General features: G+C 39.3%; 1 protein-coding gene across 1 annotated transcript; it reads left to right on the top strand.

The window, feature by feature from the left end:
* The first annotated feature begins 11,859 nt into the window (after positions 1–11,859).
* On the top strand, positions 11,860–22,604 carry LOC145786777 (uncharacterized). Its single transcript, XM_082598519.1, has 20 exons — positions 11,860–11,927; positions 12,289–12,432; positions 13,029–13,201; positions 13,340–13,478; positions 13,743–13,887; positions 14,091–14,176; positions 14,362–14,443; positions 17,106–17,191; positions 17,298–17,382; positions 17,734–17,831; positions 18,203–18,233; positions 18,701–18,940; positions 19,448–19,569; positions 19,869–19,937; positions 20,195–20,321; positions 20,673–20,832; positions 21,020–21,134; positions 21,439–21,596; positions 21,859–21,972; positions 22,122–22,604. Exons 1-20 carry the CDS (start codon positions 11,873–11,875, stop codon positions 22,158–22,160), a joined length of 2,268 nt encoding a protein of 755 aa, XP_082454645.1. The 5' UTR covers positions 11,860–11,872; the 3' UTR covers positions 22,161–22,604.
* The last annotated feature ends 262 nt before the right edge of the window (positions 22,605–22,866 follow it).

Here is a 22,866-nt window from a genome sequence, read left to right as displayed (position 1 = left end):
ACGGCCCTTATCGCGTACGTTGGCGAGTCATAGGTGGCGGGTTCCACTCCTTGCAAAGTCACTTCTTTCGTGTTCAGATGCATGATTCTATTTTAAAGCAACTAAAAAAAAGGAAAACTTTAAACACAATGAAAAAAACACTATGGGGTTGTCAAAGTGCAAATATTGTACATTTTAAGGTCGAGGTTTTGTGCTTCAAAGGGCGTAGGTTCGATACCCGTCTATCTCTTTATGGAACACAGTGCAGTGAAGCACCACTCGTGGTGCACCACTCCAAGAGAGAGCAGCGGAAGGGTTGATTGTAGGAGAGATTGAAAGTTCACTTCTGCAGGGAAGATCACCATGTTGCCAATCCAGTTCTGCGGAACCACTTTCCATAGGTGGCTGATGTACACAGTGGAACCCCGGTTGGCAACCGTCCCTTAACGAGACCACTCGTTATCACGACCGTTGCCAGCTTTGCGGTTTCTCTCAAATTTAGATGTTTGGTTTTTGAATCTTTATCCTCGGACTAACAAAGCCTTGATAGGTTATTCCTGTTAGTTTCGCATACTTGTAGAGGCTCTTGACATAGAGCCGGTTACCGAGATTGGCAGAGTGAAGTTTTCCGATTGTTGAAGTCTTGTTGCCGGGGAATTATTCCATTCACTAGGTGCCGCTAAATAGAGAGCAGTCCTGAAATGCGTTGCTCAAGCGCAAACCCCAGAGTCGAACCTGCGCCGCGTGATCTTGATCCGGGCGCGTAACCACTGAGCTAACGGGGTGTATTTGTGTAGACTTGGGAGTTGTTTTTTTTTACAATTTTAGCTTTTTTAATTTTAGAATTTGTTATTGCGACTTGAGAGTTTTTTTTGCTGTGGCAAGTGTTTTGCCTTTATTAATTTATTTATTGCCAAGATATTTGTTGAGGGCCAATGCGTCTCAAGCTCACAGCAATGAGCATTCGCCTTTTAGTTATTTTTGTTCGACTACTAAGGTTGGATGGTTTATTCTGTTTAATACGCTTTAATTACAGAATCATTTTTGTCTTAAAATAAAACTGGTTTGAAAAGGCGCAACCAACACAATTACCGTCGGCAACGGCGCAACAAAGTATTTTTTTCGACTTTAACCCAATAAGTGCGCTTTTATGCGGATTTTCTGACATTGTATGATTGCATATTGGCGATAGATAAAGCGCTGGTGGCCGATATGAGTTCAAATCATTGGTATCTTAGTGGATGGTTTGGGTCCCAAATGTGACATCGCACACTTCTGTGGTATAGATTTGACTTCTTGTGCTTTCTGTTTGCATAGCACCGCAGTAAGTTGAGAATAAAAGCGAGAGTGTCCGCAACATGTTCTGAGCTTCGGCTCCTGTCGGAGGTTGTGAGATCATCACCGAATAAGGAACGAAAACCACTTTGGCAAAATGTTAAGTGAATTACCAAATGAAGGGTTGAGAGCCACTTCGCTGAAGCGAATGAAACAAGAAGCCGTGACTTCAATTTCATCATCATTATTGCGAAAGAAATCAAACAACTTCACTAGCTACGAATAATTTACACAGATTTTCATTGTTCGCTATGGCAAGGTTTCGCTGTATCAATTTAGCGCGCAAGCATTGTGACGTGACGTTAACAATACATAACAAATGGAATAACAATTGCAGCGGTGGGTTGCACAATCGAAAACGATTTGCATTCGGCAGCCAAGATTCAGGCTGCAATTGCACCTCATACAAATATCAGCAAATGCGTACAACAAAACAAGTCTATACCTAATGGCAAAGTACTAAGAACTTGTTAATTTATATTCCATGTCTATGTCTGCTTTGTTTAGAGGAAACTAGCAAAATAATGTGAAAAGTTACAACAATCGTTTTTGGCACAATCGATCGATTAGTTATGAATAACTTCACGTGAACAAAAGGGGCACAAAATCAAGGGGTGGACAGTCGGAGGGTTAAGGGGGACGCTCCTATCACCCCCGTGAGGAAACGATGATGTAACGACGTGTTTTTAAGAAAAAAATAGTGTTGGTTTACCAAGTGCGGATTTGTTAGTTTGACGCAATTCCACCTTTTGCAATACGTTGTGTCAACGTTAATTAATGTAATAAATAGTGTGTAGAAAGACGCATATCGAATATGTTGAAAGACAAGCCTAACTTTTCTCATGGTCTAATGGAGCCCTCAAGATACTTCTCTTTACTTTAAAATCACGGCCTGTCAGAGATATTCAGATTGTTCTTAATTGGAGATTCAGTCTAAGCCAGTTCTTGCAACAAAACCTTTGCTGCTTCCTCGAAAATGTCTGATATTTTACGTAGATTACAAATCCTAGTTTTGTTTCAAATTCCTGAGGGGAATCCCCCGTTTCTCCTGATTGGTTTAAGAATTATTGGTGAAACGACTTCCTTTAAAACAAAAGACTTTTTGGTGAAAGCGAAATAAAGTTGTTTGTGTTATTTGACAAATAATGAAAATAAGAAGCTAATATTAGCTGTTCCCGTTTTTAAAAGGAACTACTTGAAACAAATTTAATACATTCACAAGTACCAAAAAGGTTTACGTCTGAGGTTGTTTTAAAGAAGCAATTAATGTTTCTGTTTGTTTTGAAACTTGCAAAATATCTCAACAATGGAAAGTTACGATTTTGTGGAAATCAATCTGTTGATATTTCAGCTCGACTCGTTTTGAATCTTCGTCATATATACAATCATCCGAACTTTCTGGCCAGGAATCAAACCGAAATGGACAAGACCATGTTGGGCTGGCCCGTCCACCATTGACCTGGTCAGTGGTTAAAGAACTTGACCCGTCCCACACTCGCACAAACTGTTGGCAGTTGCTTCGTTGTCCAAAACATGAAAGTTTTGACATGAATTTGATTTGTTAAGTTGAAGGCGAATTCAGGCAAGTTCATATTATGAGGAAGGTCTGTTCAACAATTGTTGCATTGTGCACGTCATAAATGAAGAAACTTTAGACGTTTCGAGCTGGCATTTGCGACAATTGCAACATTGTGGTGTGCAGCATTCCCAGGTGGTTCTGTGTCGTGATGTACTCGCTGCATACTAATTAGTTGCGTTTCAATAAATAAAAAGAACTTTAACGTTTCGAAACTGATTTCCCTGACCAACAAACTTTCGGGGAAGGTAGAATGGTGATGACGTTTCCGTGTAGTCTGCTTCCCATTGGGCAGATTTTAATCACGTGATAAGTCAAGAGGGCAATACTTCGTGTTCCAGATGGATTCAACTTCGCAAAACATAAGGGAACGCCATATTTGGGATTGCATAGATCCGATATGTCCAAGAACCATAGAAACAATCAGACGATTGTACATTCCGCGGGCAAACCTTATTTGAAACAATCGAACAGAATTCGCTTGACTTCCGCGCACCGAGTGGCAGTTAGAGGTAAATTTAAATTTCAAAATTAAAAACAAATTTCGGTTTAACAATTGAATTGCAACTCGGGAATTTTTCGCTGAGTCAGCAAGACAACTTCACATCACAAACATGCAGCACGTGGTTTGGCATTGTGACGATAACATTGTTGTCATCTGTCATGCCCAAAGGGAACACGAAGACTCCTCGCCTTCCTGTCCACTTAATCTAAAATTCAACCACTAGGCGTAACAGCCTGGATGCCATAAAACTAAGAAAGCAACAAATTTGTACCCGCATACAGGAATTGTGACAGCACAAAGGCAATCGTCATCGTCACTTATGAACTTACGCAAAATCTTAATCGCATGTCGATTCGGAGGATTCCTCTATGATGACGTCAACAAACCTAACGCTGTGCCGCAAACTGACGTTTACAATTTAACAAAATTTTTTGTGTTAGTTGAAAAAAAAATTACCGAGTAGTCAGCATCAACCATTATCATTATCATTATCATCAGAGCATCAACATTACGTAATTTACGTTTGGTCTGTTGCTCTATGAAATATTGAACGAGTTTTTAAACTTGTTAAAAAATACTTCACGTTGTTGCAAAGCTATTAATTAATTTCCGGTTTAAATTTTGACTTAAAATCAAATCTTTTAATTTCCTGTGAAAACTTTTCAAGCGTGATGACGCAATCGACAGAGCAACGTCATCGGAACAGAATACTTTTACAATCAGATCGTTTGTTGACAGGGTTGATGTTTGGACACTCAGATTTGTGACGTCACTAAGTCGATGCTTTCGGTGAAAAAGCACAAATTGTTTTGAAAAGTTAAGATTAACTTGAAAACTATTAACGTTTATAATATTGGATTGTCGCGCGATATCGGGACTCAAACAATTGTTACGACAATTGTTTGATTGTGACCAACATTGGCCATAGGGGGAGAAAACTTAATCGTGGTTTGCACTGACTTGAGTTTACCGAAAACAACAACGCTTTGATGTATCGTCGGAGATAAAACGATAAAAACAAATTAATCTGAACCCGTCTACTTCTCTGACAAGAGTGATATAATTATGACGTCATATTCACTAAGTTGTCAGGCCTGTGGTACCTGTGGTAACGATGCATCGCGAGAGGTGGTCGCGACCACTGACTACAACCCACAAGCAACAGAGATTTATATTCACTATGACGTCACAATGGCTGCTTTGAAACATCTGTGAAGAGCAGAAATTAAAAAATTCTTTGGAAGTGTCCCGAGGAGCTTATGAAAACAAATCTTGAAAATGTCCAAGATAATGACGACGGTGAAGAAGACGACTAAAGACAACATGGATTTCAAGCCATCGCGTCCCTTACCGCGTTTTAACTATAGGAAAACATCATCTCGTACATCGGTCACTGAACAATCACTCCAGAGAGAAAAATCTACCATTTTTACTTTGATTTAATGTCTGCGGACGTTGGTTACTGAACAATTTTGCACCGTGGCCTGCTCAGGCAACATCACGACCTCAATCGACTCCACCGATGATTCGAATGGCAACACTGGGCCGAGATTAGGGTTGGTGTTTGCATCACAATGGATCGTCGGTTGGAACGCGTTAGAGGAGTTGGTCGCTTTCATCTATCCATAAAATCTAAAATAGTCTCTTAGCAGAAGCTGTTCTACAACACCAATAGGTCAACAAATTAATGCTGAATCATTTCTAAGCCTTTCACACTTTTAGCTATTTATAGTTTTATACTACTCCCTTTTTACCAATTTTACAATTCATACTGAAATTAGGAATTCTGCAAAAAAACATCTCAAGAAAGTTAGTTTTTGCCGTGTTGGTAGTTAACAGAATTTGCTTGGTTGTCGGACATGAAAATATTTCGAACATCATCAGTCGTTATCTCCGCCTGCGGCAGATTGCGCATCAACATGGCTTATTTGTTTCCAAGAGTGGCGATTTTGAGCCAACTCGCCCAGTGTCGTCAAGTGGAGTCCGGTCCATGATTGAATGTTGTCTTGCCATCGTTTTGGTTGTCTGCCACGTTTTCTTTTTCCTTCTACTTTGCCTTCTGTGCAAACTTTGCTGATTCCGAATTGTGATCTTTTAGTGTGGCCGAACAGTTTTAAAACTTTTGATTTTATTATTGCTGCAATTGGATGTAGTTTTGTCATAGTTAGAAGATCTTCTATTTTTGTGTGATCAAGTAGCCTTTTGTTGGTCATGCTTCTCATGATGTGATTTTGGAAGGTAGTGAGTTTTTTCATTGTTGATGATGTCCAATTTACGCATTCTAGACCGTACAGCACGACTGGTAAAACGTAGGTGTTGAAAATTTTTGCTTTCAGTTTGATTGGGAGTCTGTTGGATGTTAGAATCTTTTTGTTCTTTTCAAATGCTGCCCAGCCTAAGCCAATTCGGTGTTGCACTGCAGTCTTTCCATCGTTGGTTGCGGATAGTCGGTGGCCAAGATATATGAATTCTGATACTTGTTCTATTTGTTTTCCATAGAGAGTGAGATTGATTGTGTTGTTAGTTTTGTCGGTTGTCATACATTTGGTTTTGGACACATTTATTTGGAGGCCGAATTTAGCAGCATTTTTTGACAGAGCATCAAGGTATTCCTGCATTTTCAGTTTAGAATTATTCAAAATGGCCATATCGTCTGCGTAGCTTAAGTTGGATATTGCATGACCGCCGATGGTGAATCCAGTTGTACACTTATTTTCTGTTTCTGAGATTATTGCAGCCGCTACGATGCAAAACAGGATAGCAGACAAGACATCTCCTTGCTTAACACCTTTTATAATATCAATTCGTCTGGTTGTTCCGATGTCTGTTTTGATTAGTGCTTTAGAGTCGTCGTACGTTGCTTTCAAGAGGTTGATGTATTTTTTGTTGATGGAAGTTTTATCCAGAAGTTGCCAAAGGTAGGGTAATTTAACACTGTCAAACGCTTTTTTGAAGTCAATGAAGGTGATATGAACGGGATTGTTGAATTCAATAGACTTTTCTATGATTTGTTCCAGCGCTAAGATTTGCTCGATTGTTCCTCTTCCTGGTTGGTAGGCTGCTTGTGTAGGGGGGAGGGATGCATATAGGTCATTTTTTACGCGTGCCGCAATGATAGTGATAAAGAGTTTGTATACATGACTGAGTAGACTTATTGGACGGTAGTTGCTGCAGTCGAGTATATTGCCTTTCTTGTAGATTACAATTATTAGAGCTTCTTTAAAATTGCTGGGTATCTTTTTCGTTGTTAAGATAGAATTGAAGAGATGAAGCAGTGCTGTGATTAGAGGTTCGCCTCCTGCTTTGAGGTATTCCGAGTATTCTCTTAGCAGTATTCTCTAGCAGTATTCTATTCTATTCTATTCTCTAGCAGTATTCTATTCTTTAGAGTATTCTCTTAGCAGAAGCTGTTCTACAACACCAATAGGTCAACAAATTAATGCTGAATCATTTCTAAGCCTTTCACACTTTTAGCTATTTATAGTTTTATACTACTCCCTTTTTACCAATTTTACAATTCATACTGAAATTAGGAATTCTGCAAAAAAACATCTCAAGAAAGTTAGTTTTTGCCGTGTTGGTAGTTAACAGAATTTGCTTGGTTGTCGGACATGAAAATATTTCGAACAACTTGTGGTAAATAAAGTAAACAATATCACACCAAATCAGAAGAATCGGTTTATTTAAATACAGAGCTTTCGCCACACAAGTGTAGCTTCATCAGTATAAACTTATTCAAATAGAAAGCTCTGTATTTAAATAAACCGATTCTTCTGATTTGGTGTGATATTGTTTACTTTATTTAAAATGTTTTGTCACACCGTGCATCCCAGTGGATCATCAGTTGAATTATAGGAAAATTTGATGAAAAGTTTAGGAACGAAGTTTTGTTTTGGAACTTGTGGTAAGTTGGTGAATTTATGCAAGAGGAGCGATGGTTAAAGTGAAAATAATATTCCAAGTGAAATTAATGGAACGCACAAATAGATGTCGTTGTCGCATTCCACAAAAATGGATGAATGGTTCCATATTGCCCATCGATACCTGAGTGAATCTAGAAGACCCAGGTTCGAAACCACTGGAAGCAAATATTCTGTTCATGAAACTCAGGTTCAGAACGGTTCCAATTTATGGTGCAGAATCAAAAAGCTTTACAATTACAATTCGTAGCGCATTCACATTGCTGCATTAAGTTCACAAATCTTGTAATGATAGACTCAAGAGCACCGTGAAGCCACGCGGCTTGGCAGGGTTGTGTATGTAATGCAACGAACCCAATTCTCTGCAAAGCCTTGCAATCAATTCGATTGCATTCGGAAAGTTCACTCTGTCAAAGCCTCTACAAGTATGCAAAGCTTCCAGACCCATCTGCTGACGTTAAATCAATGTAAAAATGATGGATCGCTTCGCTAAGATTGCTGCTTTGTTGTTGATGGAACTAGGAATCACTGTTCGGCAAAGCATGATACGCATAAATGTCACTTGGCTTGAAAATTCAACCTGGTAAAAGTTTACACGAAAAAGCAAAAGTTTAAAGAAAAGTGTTTAATTAACTTTGCATTAGTGAACAAAGTCTGTCTACCGCGAACCGTGCTACACCATAACTACAATTATTCCATCTACAGAGCCATGTGATTATGACGCAACAGTTTAACAAGAAAGACGTGCCATTTATCTCCCGTGGCATATCGCGCTGTGCCATTGTTGAACTGTGCAACTGCATACTTATGATTCTATGATTCGACAGGAAATGGCAGAATAAAAATAAATTTTGTGTATCATTGTTTGGCAACTAAGAACAAGTTTGAAAAAATGACAAGACCACCAGTTGCGTTGAACAGACGTTTGTAAACATCAAGATTACGTAAAGAATCTTAGGCTCAACACACCGGGGACATTGACCACACAAACCTTTACTGTTTATTCATCGGTGAAAGATCTAACAAGGGAATCCAATAACTTCTTGATACAAAAAGTGATTTTTTAAATAAACCAAGAAACTTTGATGACGAAAAAACAACAAGAAAATCTCACTGGATGCAGTCGAGATAGTTTACACAGAATAACAAAAATACATTTCCAATCCACCTATAGAACAACTTTGTGGTAAATATCATATAACCCTGCAACCTTTCCTGTTCTGCCGATTGTAGTGCCTGTGACGTCACAAGGAATGAGGGGCGTCACGTTTCGATCAAAATCTTTCGATTCCTTTTGTATTGCGATTGTTTGCTCACAATTCAATCCCCGGAAGATGGGCTCTTCCGCTAACTTGTATTTATGGCGCCGCACCGAGCTACCCTTCGATGGGGAAAGAATATCCAGATTCCTAACAATGAAATTAATTGGAAAACAGTTGGAAGAACAAGGAGACAGATAAACAAATGCTGCGTTGGAGCGCGTAGACCGCGAATGAAGCATTGCGTCGAACGACGCGGCGTGTTTGGTCATAGAGCGAATGATGGCGTTCAGGTTGGGGTAGAAGCGGAAGTGATTTACCCCACAATAGTACCGGTGTAGCGTAAGCAACAATGATTGTTCTCACCGCGTCAAAATAACCAAATGACGCACGACAAACTCCTGCAAACCCCGCCACAACAATGCACATTGTGATGTCACAACAAGAAACCGCCCGGCAACTGATGACTATCTCAACTGGAAATTGTGAGATGTTTTCTTTTAGGAAAAACAACAAATATAAATTTTAGGAACTTAAATTCTCTTCATAAATTTGTAAACTCTTAAAAGATTTGAAACGATAACAACAGAATATTGATGGCAACTCTGCAAACTACATAGGGTCCAAGTTCTTAACTCAGGAAATGTTTCCGGAGCCACTAACTTCGCCACCTAAACGTAGCAAGATCTTTCGGTAACATCTCATACAATAATGATCCACCAATAAACTTTCATCTCTCGCAGCAAAAGAAACTATCTGGAAAGAAATCAACTTATTGCAGAAGAAAAGTAGACGAGGCCGAATAGCCACCAATCAAAACAAGTAAAACATTTGAGATCAAAATTGAATATAAATAAAATGGCGACACGTGCGGGCACTGAGCACAGATCAATATTCTTATTATAGTAATTCATAGACCCCAATTTTGGCGTATGTTATTACCACGAACAATAATTTTAACAGTAAATCAAACGTTTTTTACGTTGATTCAACGTCTACAGACGTAACTCTAAATAAACATAAAAAACGGTTGATTTATTGTCTGGGATTCCTGTTGGCAATTTATACGAAACCATTTTCTCAACCCTGGCGAGGTGAAATGTGCGTCGCCCCCTCTTAGTTCATCGTTGAACTGTACGAGCAGATTGAACAGAGCAACGATTCAACAAAGTTACCTCGCCAACAAATTGCATCATTGTGGCCACTAAAGAGGAAAAGTTCCGAGCCCTGTCCTTGGCAATGGGGACTTTTCTTTAATTGTCGTGACATAACAAACGCAAATTGTTTACGTCACAACTGTAAAAAATTAAGTGATCAATAAAATAAAGAAACCATGGTGACAAAATGTACAAATTTTTTATGTTCAAATAATTATTAGAAAAAAATATTAAATAAATTACGTTTTGCGTTGTTTCGATGAGGCCGGAAATGATCAAATAATCTCGTAGATTTGAAGGCGATCACATTTCATCTCGAAGCCTTCAAACCGTAGAATCCGATGTTGCTTGTGACGAGGGGCAACATATGAACTCATCAATGCACTGGTGTCATCTACTGTGACGTCAACAAAGCAATGATTGATGCAACGAAGGGAACATACGAGCAGCGGTTACAGGGGTTGGCAAGATTATGAAGTATTTTTTATATAAAACAGCGATGCCTTCCCAATAAGGACCTACAGACAATTTGTTGTAGCCCCATCACCTGATTCTCAATCACTGAATTATTAATAGAAACGCCCAAAAATAAATCAATCGCTTGTTCTTGTTTAGAAAACAGTTTGCTAATTTTCAAGCCCAGCAAATAGTTTTAAAGAAATTTTAACAAACAATAAAAAGGTTTGTAAGGTTCATCTTAAACTTTTTATTGTTAATTAATGAACAAGTTGTGACCGATACATTTTGATATATTTATATAACAATCAAAATTAAAATCAAAAATAAAATCGAAAATAAAATGGTCTTTTTCAAATTTTGAATAAAAAATTACGTGTTTTAAAACCTGAAACAAATTATCTGAATGAAGAAGAGATAATTACCAGAGATGAAATTAACAAACTCAATTAGTTTCTGTTTATCTTGACCATACACTGCAAACTGTAATCAGAAAGTTATTATGGGGGAACAATCCTCGATCTAATAAGGAACAACAGTGACGTCATAATGAATCGCGACGCTATATAAGCCAAGCGCGTGGAATGCTCAGTCATATCGAGCTTGTATAGCATTAGACACAGAGAGTGAAAGAATAAATATAAACGTAATAAACGAGAAGTTAAGAAATCAAGAAATGAAGTTTGGTCGCCTAGCAATCCTAACTGGCGTCTGTCTCCTATGGTTACTCGGTAGGTCAATGCTTCAGTTTTTGTTTGACAAATTATTGCATAACAAAGGAGGCGACGATGTCTTCCAATCTCTGTTCCAGTTTGTTGAGGTTGAAGCTCTCTACGGCGGCGAAAGCTTCATCAATAAATTATTTAAGTTTCTGTACCTGGCCGACTTTATTTTCGTGATATTGCTTTGAGTGGTTTCTTTACGCAAATGTTTCACAAATAATTTAAAGTTGTGTTAATATAACACCATAGTAAAGAGCAAAGCATTTTTATTACAACTTACGCCAAAAAAAAAAAAATTGATATCTTAAACCTCCAAAAGCAAATACGGATAAGATGATCGCAAACTAAATTTGACCTAATAATTATTTCATTGTTGTTTTAGCAATAATACCATAATTTTAACATGGATTGTAATAACCCGCGTACTGTACATCTTTCTTATTACGCAACAATGCAGCGTGCAAGTTCACATTGTCTGCATCAGGGTGAGACAAAAAATATGGGAAATTGAGGTTTACAGAAAACTTCAACAAACTTTTTATTGATATTTCAGGCGCCGCATCATCTTCCACCTACAAAGTGCCACCTCCTCCAGAGAGCGAGGAAGACCCTGAGTTGGATATTTATTACATCAATGAACAAATAGGTGAGTTCGAATGAACCAACTCATCAGGAGTGAAGTAATTATTGCGTTGAACAAGCAGCTTGACAATTTGTCAAATAACAGAAGTAGCAGCAGAACTCCACTTTCGCGCGTTATCATCAATAAACTTGTCTTTTAATTGTTGCGCTACAGCAAAGTCAAAGAATTCGTCGATAACTTTTGGAATCTGATGAACCTCAATTGTTTCAGAAAAAGAACAGGAAGAGGAAAGAGGGGTGAGAAGGTCATCAAACTGCCCCACCACCCCTTGTTATGACGACTGCATGTTGGGGCGAGAGATTGGGGCCGATGGTTGCCCCATGTGTGGAAAGTGCAAGACGGAGGGGACGCTAGAAGGCGACATGTTGGTGGACGGTACGTCACGTGATTAATGACGCGGCAATTTTATTTTGGTTGATTTTCAGCGCCACCAAGCGGTCAATTAACTTCTAGTGACCTTGCCAAGTGAATACGTCATTGACATGACGTGATGGCAAATCGTGACTTCATCAGGAACGCGTCATAATGCTGTTGTTCACTTTACGACCGCTTTGAGATGTATTTTAAAACTCCAACAAACTTGAGCTAACCTTGACAACTGATGGAAATTGCTTTGTACCTTTCTTTGAAATCGCCAAAGTTTCCATCAGTGGTTTTGATCACAGGGTTCATGCTGCACTGCAGACAACTCCACAGCAATGGCGATGGAACTAACAAGCAACAATATCTGTTTCAGATTCCAATTATGACCTCACAAGCGCCATCTATGGACGCAAAACGTGCGAGAAGTCTCAGAGAGGAGCAGCGCGCGATCCGCGACTGAAGTGGCCGAAGAGTGGAAGAACAGTAGACATCCCTTTCACTGTTGGCGGAGATGTTTGTAAGTTGGTGGCCACAAAATTCATAATTGTTTCAAAATGGCGTGGAAAGTGATGACAAATTCTTGTAAAGTTTCGTTGTTTAACAAAATTGACTTAATCAGGAAACTTAATGTGAATTTGGCAGTTTGGGCAAAAATCTAAAAACATCTGATGAAAACATCAGTAACGTACAAGTCGTTTAATTTGTAAGCCAATCTATATGACTAAATGAATTAGTTGTGTAACGAAGTGAAAAAGATGTCATCTGACGTATGCAGTGGTTTCTGCGCAGTAGCGTAATGTTTCCCTATGATTGGGAACAAACAATTGTTGTCGCTATACGCTTTCAAATGTCACTTTCAAAATGTGAGCAATAAGTAATATGACTCAGCAATGCAAATTGCTAAAATAAAAAAAAGAAGATTCATCAACTCTGCTTCATTTCCTCTGCGCTAGCACTACTGCTAGAGCCTTGAGTAAGTTGTTGTGACATCACAATACACAATCTGGATGAGTAATAAGAATGATTTGTGATCAAATAATCAGAAATAAACAACGCATAACCTACAAACACAAACATGATGAAGATGTGAAAATAGTTTTTATGCGTCTGCAGCCGAAGAGAAAGCAGAAGCCATCGTTAAAGCGATAAGAGAATACCACATGAAGACCTGCGTCAAATTCATCCCTAAGCCACAGGGGCACACTACCACATACATCAATTTCGTGGGGGACGACAACAGAGGATGCTCTTCCTTTGTGGGTCGTGTTCACAGTGGCAAACAAGATGTGAGTATCTTTGTATTAAAGGAGTTTGCTACCTACAACTTATGAGGGTGGCAAAACTGTTATAATTGAGAAGAGAGCTAAAATTTGCGCCTTGTTTCCTGCATAACAATTAATTAGCACAACACAAACTTTTGTTAGGTAACAATCGGCCGCAATTGTCACAAACGCTTGGGAACAATCATTCACGAATTGATGCACGCGCTCGGGTTCTATCACGAGCAGTCGCGCGGTGACCGGGACAACTACGTTCATGTGATCGAAGAAAATATTCAACCAAGTAAGTGATGAGATGGTGCCACGACGCGTCATGATTGTAACTCGTCGTTTCATTGATATAGTTTGTGCATAATAATTGAGCAGCGAGAGTTCCAACACAACGCTCGAGTGTATGTTGGTTCGGCGCCTTTCGAAGAACGCGGCTGTGTCTCGGCAAGACATTATTGACGCGCTTGAAACATAGATTCCATGTCGATCTATTGTGATGCTACAATAACTACTTGTTGCATCATAATAACAGATTTGTAAACTTGTCCTTTATCAGACGCGAAAAACAATTTCCGGAAGCGAAGCGCCAACGACTGGGATCCACTGGGCTCTCCCTACGATACTGGCTCTGTGATGCACTATGGTGGCTTTTTTTTTTCCAATGGCGAAACCTACGGTACCAACCCCACCATTGTTGACAGGTGAGTGGCGATTATTCGAGATTTGTTTGAGTTGGAAACGCCAGAGTAGCTGCGACGAATGAATTTTATGGATTTTCAGCATCAAAAAACAAAACTTTCTAACTTTTTCTTTTGCCACAACTTTATATTAAATCTATTCCATAACAAACCAAAAAAATGTTGTCATCCTTTCCAACGAAGTCCCTTTCATGTTTTTATTCTAGATCTACCAACCGGCCAGTGGTGGCGCAGCGGAGAGGGTTTTCAGAAGAAGATCTCAAGCAAGTGAATGCCAAGTACGAATGCGGAGGTGGGTGTTTGCAAGCCAGACAGCAAATCAACCGTTTTACATTGAATCAACGTCTGCAGACGTTGAATCGCTGGTTGGGAAAGGACACACCCGCGCGTTGAGATAATCCGGATAGCGATGACCACACGAAGTCGCTAACCTCAACAAAACTAGTCACGGTTCTAATGACACCATTTCCGCTTTAGGTCACGTGACTGGAGACGTTGAAATAACTTTCGGAACGTACACTGGAGGCACTAGCGAGCAATGCAAAGATAAAAGTAATCGGTGAGTTGTAAACATCAAATTCTTTACTTCAACAATAAAAATGTTTAATTAATTTTTTAAAGGTTGTTCACCCGTAGGCCTAAGTAATTTTTACATTTTGTCGCTTTTTATGAAATATTAATGTTTATTAAAATTAATTGTGTAAACAATGATCTTTTCAACGGGTGAACTTTTCTTCAAAACTAAACATAAATCAACACTTTATATTGGTGAACATATTTTGCTTTCTCTTTACTTTACTACCGTTATACAGTATTGTTACGTGCTAAACAACCAGCATAATGTGATAGTTTGGCAAATCAGCATGCTGTGTTTGATATGTGGTGCAACTTGGAGGTAAAGTGATTGCTTGGGGCAGGTTGGCACCCTGCGCTTCAAGAGATGAGTATTTTACGACGTTTCTTGTTAAGAACAAGATGAAGGAGTTTCTGTCTTCGGAAGTTTTGAAATTGTAAAATCAAGCCGCAGTTGGCAACCCTGCTTTCAGGTTGATTGAATTAATGGTCAAGCCATCCATGAGAGGGCAGCAGTAAGCCAATATTCAAGCGCCAATAAGATAAAGTATTGCTTTAACAGCAAACTTTTCTTTGGAGTCCTAAAGATCTTCTTTGGCAATCTTTGCCTACTCAAGATGATGTTTTATAACTGACTTTATTTCTTTTTTTCCATCTAACTCTTCATCCTGCATGATGCATTGTTGCGCGTGGACGTGACTTCTCTATGCTGTCTAACAATAAACGTCACTAACAACAATAAACAAACATCTGCAAATGCCAACACGACTAACCACGCACGCGGCAAAGACAACAAGAAACTGAATTATGTTCTTGGGGCATGACTTCAGTTTTTTTAATCAAAAACTAACAAAACTAATAACAACAACCATAACAAGATTTCTAAAACTCACAATGCGGAACCAGATGCCCGGAATTCGCCCAACGTTGCGGCAGCAGTCAGGAGTTGAGGGATTATTGCCCGAAGACATGCGGTGCCTGCCAAGATAGGACAGGTCACATACTAACTATATCTCGCCTGCATAATAATACAAAGTAAAGTTGCGGTATTCAAAGTAAAACTCACGTTAAGACTTATAGGCCGATGCTGTGTACACAGCAACCTGCTGACATTTCATGGCGTTCATATAAATCTATAAGCTGGACCCTTTGTTAATGAAAACACATTATTCAAACTGTCAAGTCTGTTAAAAGCAGTGATCATCATGAGGAGTCTTTTACATTGATTCCATGTCTTCAGACGATGATTCAATGTAAAGTTGACTGGTTGTGAAAGTGAGCGCGTTTTTTTCCATGTTGCAATTTGTAACGATTTCACTTCAAACTAACAATTATGACGTCCACGTTCGGCTGACGTCACAATCATCACGCTTGTTTATAGACGTTCAATTCTTTCTTCCGTGTACACGTTGTGACGTAAATATTACTCTCTCAGTAAAGAGGATTTTTTTAATGTAGATTGCAAAGATGAAGACTCCGTCAATAAGTGAGTGTCGTGAGCTGCATATTTAGATCAAAGCTTTGTGGCATATCTCAGGCTATATCATTGTCACCGTTACACAACGACTTTAAAGTTATTAACTTTTACAGCATAAAAAAACAAACAAATAAACAATAAGTTGGACGACCTTCTTCGATTGAAAACAAGCACTAAAGTTGCTAACACATCACACACTCTGGTGATCTGTGAGGCTGTGACAATAACAGTTTAATGACATATAAAAAGCTCTACAAATATGTTCAGCATCATAGAGTATGAAACATCGAAAATAATAACAAGACAATTTGGTGCATCACAGACACAGGAAAGACACACCACCACACAGTTTTCAACCATCAAAATATCTTTAACCTGACAACCCCAAGTCGAAAATCATTGGCTGCCACAGAAGCCTTGGCCACGATGAACATAAAAGTCGAAGTTACAGTTCACAATGTTTCACATTTATCAGACAAAACTGTCAATCGTGCTTTTCGGAGCGCTCTAACAAAAATTATAAACTAAAAGTACAAATCACAAAATCTTTTCAAGGACCATTGGTGTCCCATTGCAACATGTTGGGCATCACGTTCTAGCCTCTTCCTCTGCAGTTCCTCACATTGCTACGCACGTTTGAAACTATCAAAGCATCGATTTCAAGATCTTCACAGATGAAAAAGATGTTCACAACATGCTCCCTGGCAGCAACCTGGGAGCAGCAAACTTTTAATGTCTCTTCCCAAAGCCGAGAAATACCAATCGTTATGAAAATAGCTGCTAGTTCGATATATGTCTAAACCTGGCCTCACCAACCGCTGGTTTGATGAACGACTTATGAAGACAACTGAACAAAAGGAAAGCTGCGCTTTGTGTCGTCATAAAAAACAAATCTGCTCAGTTTCAAAGTCATCCAGCAATCAATCCATTAAAACTTTCATCTTATTATAAACCTTCTGTTAATGACAAAATGAAATATATTTCTCTGGTTTGCTGCTTCAAGTGTTTGTATCGTTACAATGCATTCACTGCTTCGTAGCCTTGAAAGTTGAAATGAAACAGATTTGTCGTAATAAATGCTGAAGCTGCAAAAATGTGACAGATAGTAGTTAGTAGAATTAATGGACTAACGTGCTTCTTGGTTCACCAACAAAAGTTGTTTTTTTTTCAGTTGCGAGTACTGGAAAAGTAGACAATTTTGCGAAATCCACGCAGACATCCGCGAGAGGTGCCAGAAGACTTGTGGAGTATGCGGAGGTTAGTGATGAAAAACATTGAAGCGATTCATTTTGGAATGAGACATTTGATGAATATTGCAATAAAACTCATAAGTATCAAGTCACAATGAAGTATTGTTACGCAGGAACCACAGCAGCTACAACTGCAACGACAGCCGAGGTAACAAGGCCAACCCCGCAACCATCAGCACTATGCAAAGATTTACAGACGTGAGTTGCAGAGCAATGATAATGACATAAAGTTACTTCTATCTTTGTACAAGTGGTGTTTTGTACGTATTCTCACTGTACATTTTTTTTATAACATAACCACAATATTCCCTCGACTTATTCTTATTACATTACACAAGAAATAATGTTATCGGCATCTCTTCAAAAGTCTTCAATGAACCAGTCATATGCTGAGACAATGGAGCATGCATCTAATTTTCGATTACAAAAGTAAAATAAGATAAAACGTCATCCAATCGATACCTCATTCAATCGATACCTCATCCAATCGATACCTCATTCAACCAACAAACTCTTGGCAATGGCAGGACTAACTGGCTACTTTTACAGATCATGCGCGGATTGGAAAAGGCAAAACTTCTGCGTTGAACGCCATGTCACCCACATGATGAAGTATTGCAGGAAGACCTGCGGGTTTTGCACATCAGGTTTGTTTGCTTTAAATCAACATGAAACATAAACAAGCTGAAAGTTTTAGCTTCAAAATTCACATTTTTTGACTTGTGCGATCAGCCCTCTCGATTCCCAGGTCTGCTTCACTTATCCGTGTTGTGTTAGGACGCTCGAGTTCAGTAATTCGTGCTATTGTAGTTTTCAGTTTCGATTCGAGACTCAGTAACTCTGCCTGGGAGTTTAAGTTATCGGATGTTACACTGAACCATCACAACCTAGCTCGTAAAATCATTGTTTTTACATTGATTAAATGTTGGCAGACGTTGAATTAACGTAAAAACAGAGATTTTGCGAGCTGGGATGCTTGTTACCAATGTGCTCATAACTATCCTTGTTTATGTTTCAGCTCCTTTGCCACTATGCAGCAACACAAACCAGTGAGTACCACAGCTTAAAAATAAAGTTTCAAATAAATTAGTGCCCCGTGTAGCAATCATGCTTACAGAAATTGCCACAACAGCGATGAAATTGTTGAAACATATTTCCACTGTTTTTGTTTTAAAAAACGATTTGAAGTAAAGTTACTGATTGTGGAATATGACCATTGCCAGGCTTGATGACAATCTGAGATTGCAAATCGGTTTGTCACTATCTCAAAACCCTACGATTTCAATTGTAAGAATAGTCATGTGATGACAACCGTGTTCGGCGATTGGTCACTTTTACCAGGCAACAAACCAGAGATTTACAATCACATGCAACATAGTTTCGCATTGGATTACGTCACTCTGACATCACCAGATAAGTTACCTTCGCTTTCATCACCCGAAAAAGGCATCGACGTCCTCATGCGAAAGTGTGGCCCGTGTTTGAACTTTTAATTAAATCGTGCGGTTACTTTCAGGCACTGTGACTCGTGGGCTGAGAAAGGTTATTGCGGAGACGATAATGAATATCGAAATTTCATGAGGAAGAACTGCAAGCTCAGCTGCAGGAACCAGGGGATTGCAAATTTGTGCCGTCTTACGTCTGGCCAAACTCCAAGGCCCACAGGTGCTGCCCCAACGACAATAACTGAAACCGCTCAAGAAATGACAACGATGACCCAGCCACAAGCCCAATCTTGCACCAACAACCATCGAGAGTGAGTGGCGTTACAAACATCGTTGTGGTTCTGTGTGTTGCCATTCTGCAACGTCGAGGATCGTGGTTTAACTTTTATTTTGTGACGTTGTTGAGAACACGTTGGTATTAGTGCCACACAATGTCTATAACTCTACAACTTCCAAGAGTTAAAACTGTATTTTTTTATAACTCTGTGTTCTATTCATGATGTAACCACCTTACCACTTGATTTATCCTCACCATGTCACCCAATAGAGAACGCCATCGTTGTTAAAGTCTTAGTGTGACCCGACCTGATGAGGTCACGTTGCAGATATGACGCAAAATTTGAAAACCTACTGCACAGAGATTTAAACCATCGTACTTGTGGAAATAAAAATATGGCAACATTGTTCCTTTGTTATTTCCTATTACACTGCATTCAACATCACTAAAACAGGTTGTCCCCTGATCATTGTTGCAAATATAGTTTGTAAATCAAGATGTAAACAAAAATATCTTTTAAACCAAATTTAACTTGTTGCAGCTGCGAACACTGGGCAAGTCAAGGCCATTGTGACGCAACAGGAGGCTTCCGACAATACATGCGGAAGAACTGCCAACAAGCCTGCAAGTTATGCAGCAACGCCGCTGCCTCTGGAATCATTGGTAAGCCGTGGAATTACGAATATAAGGTTTTCTGCTGGTACACATCAAACAATCTACAGTTGCCTGTTGCTTACTATAGACCCAACATTGCAGTGTTTTTATATCATCCTTTTTTTTCTGTTTGAGATGAATGTTAGCCTCGATAATAACAATAAAGATGTTTATAATAAAGCTTGTCATAATGTAAGATTGTATAAAAGAGTTCCACTGGACGATATCTCTGATCTGGGTCGTGGATGAGAAGCAATATGTTTGTGGGTAAAGTACTTGCGTTTGTAACTGGGTTACTTTTCATGCAGAGTACAATGGAAGATGCGGCTTACCAGAAGAAAACCTCGCCTATACAATGCTGCAGAGGATTGTTGGAGGTGAGAAAAAGTAGAGAGCAACTTGATTTTAGCCTTGGCGTCAAAATAACATCACTGCTACTCAAATCCGCAACAAAGCCTCATGCGTCGGCAAGGCGCGGAAAAAGTTGTTCAACGGAGTGGCATTTAACCCGAAGTGTTCTCTGTTTTGTACATGTTCTGATTCTAGTGGTTGGCACAAACAAAAATCCACATAAGTTTATCGTATGGGGCGCACAGAACGCAGGTCACTGGTTAATAAAATATTTTCTTTTCAGGAAGGAGCGCAGCGTATGGCGCCATCCCTTGGATGGCCAGTATCGAACGAAATGGACGCGATTTCTGCGGGGGGGCTTTGATAAACCGACGCTTCATTGTCACGGCAGCCCATTGCTTCTACAGCAAGTAAGTCATTAAATCCTCAAATCGGTACAAAAAGAAACGGAAATTTTATCGAAGTACAAATTCACAATGACGTCATAGGAAACCTAAAGTAGAGACTTTGCAAAGTTTGTTCATCAACAATTTGTTAAAATTTGCACAGTTACCTTGGGGAATGATACGAAAAACAAACTTCAGAATATAAAACAACATAGGCCTAATTGTCACTGCTGGTGGCTGATGGTCGCTCAGCAGTTTTCATGGAATACCCAATGAACAAAGTGTCAATAAGATTTTGCTATTTTTATTGAAGCTGTGACATGAACATTAGTTGCAACAGCAAGTGTTAATTTCATTGTTATTTCTTCGTTACAGCAACCGATACATCGGGAACACAAACACAATGTACGCGTACTTGGGGAAGCACCGACGACGCACTCATGACGTAGGCCAGATAAGAGTGAAGTTCTCCTCAATCCAAGTTCATGACCGTTACAACCACACGTCAAGCGAATACGACATCGCGTTGATCAGAGTAAGTTTAACATTGTTCAACCGAGACAGTGGCAAGTCACTTGGTCAAGTGCTTTGTGAACATAATAAACTTGAAGGATAAACAGTAAAAGTCATATAATCACAAACAACTAAAATTGCTTGATAGATCACCTCGATCAAGATCATTCAAATTGCACTTGAATTAATTTAACTTTGTCGAATTGCAGCTCACTGAAAATGTGCGCTACAACCAGTACATCCGGCCTGTGTGTCTGGCCAGCCCTAGCCTTGATGTTGAAGAGGGCGATTTGGGCCTCGTGTCAGGATGGGGCGAACAAAGAAGTAAGTGAACAATTTTCATCTAACTAGCCAGACCCTTTTTACAGTGGGAGGAATAAATTTTACGAAAACTATTCTGTGTTCGAAACAAGACGAAATGTTTCGCCAAGAAGTCCATGTTGGTAAGAAACCATAACCAACAAAAAGTCGAAATAACTTTGTTGTGCTTCTAATGGAAGTAACAGGAAGGTGAAGTTTTGTTAAGCTGATTAGCCATTGACGATTTGCGGGATAACTTAATCACACATCATCCACCAACGAATCAATGAAGCGTGACTGCTCTTTGAAATGATTCATGATGTCACAGGCGCCCGACCCAGCGAGGAGCTCCAACAAGTTGATGTGGAGATTGTGAAGAGGAAGACCTGCAATTCGTGGTTAGGGAGATACAGTGGGAGGAGGAACGAAGTGACACCCAACATGATTTGCGCCGGATACCGGCAGGGAGGAAAAGACGCATGTCAGGTGAAAATTCAAATATTTTAAAGTTTTTGTTTTAATGAAGATTTGCCTCGCTCGATTGTCTGTTGCGATTATTTGCACCCAATATTGTTGGGAAGAGTTTCATGCAAAAGTTTTAAGAAAATTATAAAACAAAGGCACAAAAAAGAACTTTCGACACATCGAGTGGTTCATCGTTCCTTGGCTCTTATTAGAGCCTTTAGAAGGCGGCAACTGTTTTAAGGAAGCACAAGAACAATTTGACTAACCGACATTGCATTGACAGGGCGACAGCGGTGGTCCACTCGTAGTGATGCACAATAACCGCCACTATCTCTTGGGCGTCGTGTCCTGGGGCTACGGTTGTGCCAACAGTGGTCGACCTGGGGTCTACACCAAGGTACGTAGTGGAAGGAATAAAATGTTTTCAAAAATATGTCTTTGTCTTTGAAGTAACCTCATTAAAATGCGGAGTAATAAAGCCATAAACTAGTTCTTTCGGTGATACCTGCAAAAGCATACCTGACTATGCATTTCATTCCATTGCAGATTCCAAGAATGCTGCCTTGGATCGTAGCCCACATCTAATGGGCGCACTTTTAAACCTACCTTTGGATGAAAACACTCAATCATCGTTTCTCTAGTTTTGGCAGACGGCCTTCCCATGTACATTTCAATCCTCTTCATATTCGACATCTGCAATGGCAGTTTGACTTCTACACATTCTTAAAAAAAGACAAAAATTGGACTTCAAAGCATTATTTATGTTGAATTGTCGCAGACAATTGAAAACGTTATTTCCTTTGTTTTGAGGATGTCAATTGTCAGCTTTGTTCGAACCGCGGTAATCAGTTTATTTCATTTTTTACAACCTATCGATGTCATTTATTGGCCGATGACGCGATTGTAAGAGTATTGTGACATTGACTCGTTCTATGACGTCACTATGACATGACGTTTCCAATGTTTTCTCACCGTTTTTGTACCGTTCTATTTATTATAAACTATAAACTTTTGAGTTTGTAATTTTCTGCAAACAACTTTGAAAATAAACATTATTTTTGAATAAGTAACGCGCCATCCTGAGCCAGCTTCGTCAACAATCACTTCCGATGCAAGGATAGTTACGTCATGATGACCGAATCGTTTCGCCTTCACATAAAAACAAAGCCAGCCAATATTTTCCATTGTGTTGATTTGAGAAGGACAGAAACTAAACCGAGTTATTGTTCCTACTGAACGAAGGCCGACAGGTGCCATAAAGCAACTGTAGGTTTCATCACAACACTCGTAG

This window comes from Aplidium turbinatum, chromosome 17 (genome assembly GCF_918807975.1).
Source record: "Aplidium turbinatum chromosome 17, kaAplTurb1.1, whole genome shotgun sequence".
Taxonomy (NCBI): domain Eukaryota; kingdom Metazoa; phylum Chordata; class Ascidiacea; order Aplousobranchia; family Polyclinidae; genus Aplidium; species Aplidium turbinatum.
Note: the sequence above shows the minus strand (reverse complement) of the source record. Positions and strands in the feature narration are given on the sequence as shown.